The sequence below is a fragment of the Atta colombica genome, unplaced genomic scaffold, assembly GCF_001594045.1.
Source record: "Atta colombica isolate Treedump-2 unplaced genomic scaffold, Acol1.0 scaffold99, whole genome shotgun sequence".
NCBI classification, from domain to species: Eukaryota; Metazoa; Arthropoda; class Insecta; order Hymenoptera; family Formicidae; genus Atta; species Atta colombica.
Genome location: NW_017259593.1, coordinates 208,931 through 217,901, shown reverse-complemented (window position 1 = coordinate 217,901; position 8,971 = coordinate 208,931). Strand labels below are relative to the sequence as shown.

The 8,971-nt window shown below is 31.2% G+C and overlaps 1 protein-coding gene across 1 annotated transcript in view; it reads left to right on the top strand.

Moving 5' to 3' along the window:
- LOC108693791 overlaps window positions 1-5,193 on the top strand; it is a 130,369-nt gene extending 125,176 nt beyond the window's left edge. Inside the window, exons 3-4 of the mRNA XM_018202930.1 lie at window positions 3,883-4,027; window positions 4,725-5,193. Coding sequence (XP_018058419.1) covers window positions 3,883-4,027; window positions 4,725-5,005 — 426 coding nt within the window. The 3' untranslated portion in view covers window positions 5,006-5,193. The remainder of the gene's footprint in view (window positions 1-3,882; window positions 4,028-4,724) is intronic.
- Window positions 5,194-8,971: the final 3,778 nt, after the last annotated feature.

Sequence of the window (8,971 nt, the reverse complement as noted above, 5' to 3'; positions counted from 1 at the left end):
TATATATATATATATATACACATATACTGTGACCGTTATTCGTGCAACGGCACAATTTCATCGCGCTCTATTAAATTTCTTAAGTAAAGGAATTTCAGTACGAGATAATTCAATAACCAGACAGATGTTTCACAAATATCAGAAATTTCTTTAAACAAGTTGGGCACGAGAGAGCGTGGAACTTTTTCGCTAATTTTTGCATGCTTTATGCACAATTATAATTCGCGACAGTAACAGGAATGAGTCGATCCAGGTGGGAAAATTGTACGATAATGCATATTGACAATTTTTAATTTGATCCATAATTCAAAATTAATTCAAAAAGAATATACTTATAGCTCATTCAATTTTGAACAAATTAAAACAACGTACATTAAAATTGATCAAGAATTAGAACGTTGGCCGAATTTTTCCGTCCACTGCGGTGCGGTGCCTTGAAATTTAAAATTTTTTTAAAATGTGTTACGTCCTGCCGTCTATACAACAAGTTTTTTCTACCTCTCATATTCTACGCTGACTTACTTTTGTTAATTAGTTTTGCATCGTTCATTTAAAATATTCTAGTTAAATATTCTAGTTAAATATTTTGCGCGAATATTCCAAGCGAAAACTTATTCGGTTCATAGTATTGCTCTCTATTACGCTGGTACGACGTAACATTTGTCTAGCGCGAGCCAATCAAAACATTCGCGAGACGCGTCCCATGTGCCAATGCCTGACGATGAGATTGCGAGAAGAGGCTCGGAGGCGAGGAAATTATTTCCACATACCGAGGTCTCGCATTACTATCCTGCGTAAGAATCTGTAAAAACTAATTTGATTAAAGCGTTACAACTTTTGTAATCCCACGAAATAAACGTCATTATATCGTACACCAATCGCAACCCATGTCGCAACCCGTCGTTTGAACTCCCGCATGAGATTTCGATCACTCAAGCTAAGAATATTATTTGCGGTCCTGCGACATATTCATTACATTTTTATTTAATTATCATTTTCTTAATCGTTGTAATTACTTTATTCAGCCGAAAATATAATGTAAGCAAACGCGAACTAGTCGCGCTAGTGAGCATCGATCAATCAAAAATTGAGGAAGGAGCGGCACGGATCAGGGAGAAGGATCTAAAAATTAATCTAACTAATAATTTCAAAATGTTATTAAATAACAAGAAATTGATTCGATCTTTCAAAATTATATTAAATTTGATATGATCAATATTTCTATGAGAAATACTCAAATTTGTCATGTAGTTCCAATTTCTGAAAAATCGAGCCCTCTCTTTTTCTCGACTCGCGAGCGCCGCCACTAGCGCCTATATAAACGCGACGAAAACCGAATTCCGTGATAATTTTTTATTCAGCTGACTCTCTGTCTGGATTGAAAACTGTCAAAGAGCAGAAAATTTGAAATATCTCATAATATATAATTCTTAAGAAAAAAAAATACGAATGTCTTAGTTCTTTTAATACTCTGTTCTTTTAATATTGTTTTTTCTAATATCCCAAGCGGCTGATCGCGCTTGTAGAAGTTGCTCAGTTCTCTCCCTTTCTTGGGTCTTTCTCAGAATTGACCGCACTAGAAGCTGCTCAATTCTTCCTTTCAGTTATTCTTCACTCAATTCATATTAATTAGTTTTTTTCATTTAAATAATTGCAATTTCAAACGGTCGCATTGGTAAATAAAAATTGCTTTTCTATAGAATAATAAAGAGAGGTAATCGCGCTGGTAGGCGGATACAGGTCACTATACATCAGAGGCTAAAAACCACATGAGTTATAACTCGGAAGTCTCCCGCGTCGTGCAAGGAGTTGATCGTCGAATGCGTTGTGAGGGCCGACGCCACTGTCTCTTGTCGCCGGAACATGCGACCTATGATCATCTCACATCAGGTCCCTAAGGCCTCTAAAATATCACGGTGACTCTCTCGAGTCATCTCAAACATCACACAATAACTGGACAATAACCCGCGTGCCAGCAGGTTACGCTGTTAATAAAGATGTAAATATTTAATTTGTGTTATTCACTTTTCTTTTAACTCACTCTTCTCTCCTTTCCTAGTACGAAATGGTAAAACGGCTTGAATCTATGATAAATTTCCTTATCAAACGCAATTTGCCTGGACCAATTATTGTTCCATTTCTTAAAAGTATCAATTGAATTTAATAAATAATATTCTAAATTTTGAATAAATAATAATTAATTGTGCTCAGACAACCTTATATTGATTTACAAAAATATCAAATTTCGAATATGACAGAATTCAAATAATTAATATTAATTCTCAATATATTTAATTTAATATTCTTAAGAAAGATTGTAGCATGCGATGCGCCGACGTTTGAAATTTCACGCTCGGCCTGAGATTCGCTCCCATTTTGATCATATCTTCTCTACTCTAATAAACAATCCCGTCTCGGGATTCTTCCAATCCCAGTCTCGCCATAGTCTGTCTTTATTCCTAATTCGGCAGCGGCGAATATAACGTAATCTTTCTATCTTCGCGCAATTTTAATTCTTGCGCATAGAAAAAAAATGTTACACCGCCATAACAATAATTTTTTAACAATAGATAACTATCAATATGTAAACTTCACGAAAATATAATAAAATTTTTACAGGAAATTGGCAGCGTTATAAGAATACGCATTGCGATGACAGTTGACAACTGTTTGAATAAAAAATACATAAGTAATAATAAATTTATTTATTGCATCAAATATTACAAGATTAACCAAATTTTACAAAATGTTTCGAATTTTAGTCTCATATAATCTCAAAAAGCTCTATAAGTTATGCAACTTAAATTTCTTATTGAAGTGGTTTAAATAAAGTGCTTTTATTTACATTGGGATACATTTTTTGTATTCGCCGATAACTTGGATAATGAATTGTTTTTTATTTTTGTCGTAAGTTAATTTGTCTGTATTAGTAATTAGTTTGATATCTCATCTTTTCGCGGTGTCATTGACAACTCTCAATTTATTAATAACAAGCTGAACTAATGATTTTTATCAGAATTCCACATCGATTAGGTACATCGATGTTAAGGAAGACAATGATAGAATATCAATGCAATATCTAAGTGGAATTTTGATAAAAATTGCCGGCTTACAATTTATAAAAAAAATCTCTGAATGATAGATAAGAAAAGTGTCATCCACAACTCTGACAGTGATGCCAATCTGAAAAAAAATGTCATTAAGTATGCTTAAGAAATTAATTTACAAAAAAATATATAAAGTTATAATAAAAGCAAAAGGAGGATTTTTCATGTGAAAAAATTGTAATCTATGACTGATATTTTATTTATTTTATAATTAAAAAACTAAATTATTGCAAACAATAAAAATCTTATTTTAGACTATACATGTGAGAACACAATCGATAAACTGGAAGCCGGTCAAAGCTGGATCTTTAATACTTTAAATAATTCAATTATTTAAAGTATTACCATAAGTAAAGTATACCATATTTATAGTCATTCGAACTGCGCCAAATTGATTTTCCTTATAAATGCAATTAAACTGTAATAATATCACAAATTAAATTAAATTGATAAGCAATTTTTAATAATTCGATGCTCAATCAGGCATATTAGAAAAATGTTAATGTGCTGAAAAACTATAATTAAATTTATTGCGAAAAATATTACCTCGACTGAGAGTTGAACTTTTGTATTCCGTATAAATGTTCTTTAGACTACCGAGACAAATTATTATAGTTGTATTAAACAAAAACTCAAAGAATGTGTTTTTATTTTATATTTAAGAATGTTTGGAAACTTATGAACAATATAATAGTGTATATATAATATGTATAAGCGCCGGAAGCGGCAATGAAAATAAGCATATTCGTCGCCTGATGAAGATCGTTGCCTACAGATATCCGGGTTGCACGCTGTGGTGGTGTGCCTGTTGTTGGGTGCGGTAGTGCTCGTGGTCGGTCTCGTCCAACTCGTTCCGGGTGCAACGACCACCAACCACAGGTTGGCGTTACTGGTGGCAGGCGCTGCCCTACTTATACTTGGTAAGTCTTTTCTTAGATATGGAAAACCCTTCTTTTGCGTCACATTAGCTTTTATCTTATATATCATAAGACACACGTTTTGCAGAACAAGCGAAAAATCTTTAATATAAGCGCCATATCGTGAGTTGATGAAGAAATTGAATATTGCGTTCTCCTCAATGATTTAGAATTATGAAAATATTTCCAGCTTGTTCCACGCATTAATCAATAATAGTCGAGAAATGAAGCAATTGTTTTTACGAATTTACTATGTGCGTATGATTGCAATAATAAATTAATTTACATTAAATCGATTTAGAATTTAGATTTAAGTAGAATATATTTATTTAGAGAAAGAATAGGAGATATATTTTCAATAAACTCGAATTTTCCTGAATTAATTTTCTCTTTAAAACTATCCGTTAGGTGACTGTTAAAGCTGGTTCTATAAGAGAGTCATAATCCATAAGCCGTAAGAAATTAAGTAATCATCTATTATTTTTTTCAATTGTGATTGATCAATTTCTTTCTTACGATTTGTGACTCTATTGTAGAATAGGTATAATAGTCGATTTGCAAAGCGTCAAATAAAGATTTATAAGTACGCTTAATCGATTGACGTGTTGGTGACACGCATGTGCTCGTCACCACTTGAATCTGCAATTGATGAAATTCCAATGTAAAAATACGCTTCTAAGTATTATTTTTATTGTTTCAGGCTTTATCTTGGCGGGTGTGAGATGTTACGTATTACACTGCGTGCCACTTCCAGTCGAGTCACCGATCGCAACGCCGATTCCGCCGACAACAGGTGAACAGGCGCCCGTTGTACCTAAGGGCACTTTGGATCTCCTAGTAGGCCATCAAAACCAGCCGGAAACAGACGCTCTGATGCAACATCGAGAACATCACCATCACCATCAGCATCACAGCTATCATCATCATAATAACCACAAGAAGAAACGCAGTTCTCAGGGTTCACATTCCGAAGAGGCCTAAAATACAAACGAACGGATGAAGCAGAAAAGGCAGAATGGAATGGAAAGGAGGAAAATGATCGAATTATGGGATTTTGTTCGACGATTTGTGCGAAACGGGATATTGTTCAAATCCAGCGAAGAGAGTTAATATCGAGCGAAAAGGCGAATAAGGGAGAAAAAAAACCAAGTTGGGTGAATTTTTTTGGAAAGGAGAACAATGCCATTCTTTTGTAACATCTTGAAATATATACGAAATTTCCTAAAACGTGGCGCTTCCTCCACGATCAATGATGAAAGATGAAAGCCAACCGAAGGAAAATAATCGGCTTGACGTTGAGATAGGAAGTAGTACTGAAGTGAGCAGTAAATTATTAATAACACAGATGAACAATCTTGTTGTTTCTCTCGAAAAGGAAGCGCCGACGTCTGGGATATTCTGTGTATATCCTGTACATATGCTAATGTGTATATAGATATGAGAGTACAGAATGGTTTTCTAAAAAAAAAGAGACTCATGAAATATGTTTCTTCTTGTAAGGAAAATAGAAATAATTTATTAGAGGTTTTATTTATCAAAGATATAGAACAAAAGATTTATACTATTGGAACGAGATTTTGTCTTTTGACATTTTTTTGTAATAAAGGAAACTGCTAATCAGGTTTTGACGAAATATCGGCGAAATCTTAGTTATGTACATCAGTATCTATATACATATAATATACAACAATATAAACTAATTTACGTTGCAATTGTATATGCCGAGGCAAGTGCACTTTTCTACCTGATGTACTGAGGATTCGATATACCTAATGACATTCTTTTGTCACAAGACTTTTAGTAGAAAGATTTTGTAGAGAAGACGTTTAATCTACCGAGTTAATACAGAGTAGTCTGTTATTAGTCATGTAACTGGGAAGGAATGACGATTTTTACTGTTAAAAACAAAAGAAAAGCTGGAACAAAATTTTAAGAGGTTCTTTGATAATTTTGACAATATTGATTTTTTTTATTATTATTTTTAAATCTGGATAATATTCAATATAAATTATTTAATCACAGTATAAATAAAATAATTTAACAGTCTGTTTAAAAATAAAGAGAAATATTTCATTTTATTGAGTAGAATATATTTGTATATTTACGCTTCCGTAGTCGCTACGTTTAATTGGAAGTTAATTTATAAATAGTCCTGATGAAAAAAATGTTCATAAAAGCTCACAATATTTTTAAGGAACTTTATTTTTAACTTATTATTTTTATGAACATTTCTGAAAAAATATTTCAAATTTTTTTTATAAGTTTTTTTTACAATTAAGTTATAAAATAACTAATATGAAATAAAATCTTTTCAAGATTAGAATTGTGTGAATCTGAATTCACACATATATAAAGAATTCCAGGAAAGATATAAATTTTTTAAGCATTTCTGAAAAGTGTTCCAATTCAGAGAAATGTTCTAAAAAATTATAAAAAATTATACAGAAATTCTGAAATTTGTATAAAAATTATGAAAAATTGTATAAAGAATACTAAGAAAAATTTTCTGAGACATTAATAAATTGATAATATTCTTGAAGTTTCCACGATTTCTATATAAAGATAATGACATTTCCAAGAATAGATCTGGACACGGAGGAAATCTGCGAAACGCATAATTTTTATTAATAAATTGACTCGGAAACGCTGATTGATTTTCTAATCTTTCAGTTATATTTTCTCCAGAATACGGAAGTTTCATATACGATTCTATTTTCTGTTATTTATCTGTCTATTTTATGTAGAATTATCTCCTTCCTAGTCGTATCGCTGATGACGCATCACTCTATACAAATTATATTTGGGGATATGATAGCGTCTCGGCGCTAAGACAAGCGCAGCATCATGGCACGAGACACTGCCGTGCTCCTTTTTTGTTTTACTCGGAATACACATACGGGAAATCAATGGGAGAAAGAATGTATCTATGTGAATGGTCTTGTACTTGCGTCGCTTTATCTTCGATTTTCTGACGAATAATCTCATAGAGATAATACATTTATATAAAATTCAATTTAGAAGGAGGCTAGTTATGAAAACGAGACGACTGATGTAGAAAATGATATAGAGGATCGTGATTATAGAAAAAAAAACACATCGATGTCATTACTTTAATAACTTAGCGATAACGTTTTTCCAGCACCCTTCGCGCACCAATTAGCAACCTTGATGTTATTTCTTCCAGAAAGGTCTTACAGCATATTCGATTTACTAATTCGATCTGACTTCAAATCAACTGTTTGTTCTTTTTAGCTGCATTTCTCGCATAGTTTAGCTCTTCTTTTACAGCTAAACAGAATAGATTATTGATTAAGAATCGAGTCAGTAAATCGAATACGCTATTAGCGAATCGGGAACGGATGGTTAAACTGTTATCTAACAATCTTCGAATGCGTCACAAAGAATGTGCGACACAGGAAAACGTGTCTTTTACATAAATACAAAAAAAAATATATGTATATTATCTTTTTACTCGATATATATATTTATAACTAAATGAAACATAAACAAAAGTCTGTGTCTGCGCGCGGAGAAAGCTTTGTTTCATCGTCGAATTCATCAGATCAGATTATTTGTGTTCATTCAGCATTCGGTATATTCAGATGAATAAATCCTTGCTGATATCGAGCTTGCTCTTTTTAACAAAAATTAAAGATTAAAGTATAAGTTGAATGTAAAGGAGTGAATGACAAAAATATAAAACAAAACTTCTAAGAAGCGTAAATTGGAACAGTAAACATAAAAATAGCATTTACTTCTTAACATTTTGTCTGCTATATCATCTATAGGGGAAAGAAGGTATGAAAGAGATGTTTTTTTTTTTCAAAATATGAAAAGAATATTAATTTGGTGTTAAACAAATATAATATAAATATAAACAAATATAATATAAAATATAATATAATCGCTTTCTTACTTAAATATATTGATTTATCTATAAGATCCAATTTAATAGAAAAATAATATTTAGCCATTAACAGAGATTTAATCACTATTTTTCATAAACAAGAAATTTAACTCTTTCAAAATAACGTGGTTTGGAAAGAGCCAAGTAATAAGTTATATAAACTCTAATACAAATAAAATCAAAACATCATCTTTTAACAAATATTATTTTTAAGAAAATTAATAAATGTGCAAAAAATAGAAATTTTACAAAACAAATAATATTTTGAATTAAAAATATTTATTGTAAAAGAAATGAAAATTTCTTTTATTATCATATGAAGTATAGTAAGAAGAGTTCAGTCAGAGTACAATTTGCACTGATACTAGTCTTCATTACATACTATTATAGAATAATCTATTAAATGTGATAGACGATTGAAAAGAGTGAAATATAGAAATTGAGTCGGTAAATACTTACTGTAACTTAATATGGAAGCAACATAACCAAAATGCTGTTTTATAAAACAGAAATATGAAAATCTATTTATCTACAAATATGCTCCTTGAAGGAGGCTGCATCTGAAGATAATCTTGTGCAGAAGTGTGCTAACAGGATCATATATTGATGCCATGATATATCGATCAAGCGAATAAAAATGGATTGATCATCAGTACGATTATTTCAAAAAAATATTAACGTATTAAAATTGCTTGAATTGTACTAAAAAAGTAGAAAGGTAATTTGTACTGAAAAGAACATTTCTGAGTATGCAATGAAGGCAAAGCAATAATAGAACTGGCTTTTTCATAGCTCTCAATACCGGCTTTTTCATAACATTATGTGTAAAAAATCTAATTATAGAATATCTGATAAACCAAAATAAACAAAGAATTTGTAATTACATTCTTAATTAATGTATATACTATATAGTATTTGATTAAAAAAATACTTTCTCTAAAAGCTAATTGCATATAACTGAAAAAGACTTGGAAATTTAACTCAAGAAAAACTTTTTGTAATGATAATTTTGCATCTTTCATTACTGTAACGTCGTTTTG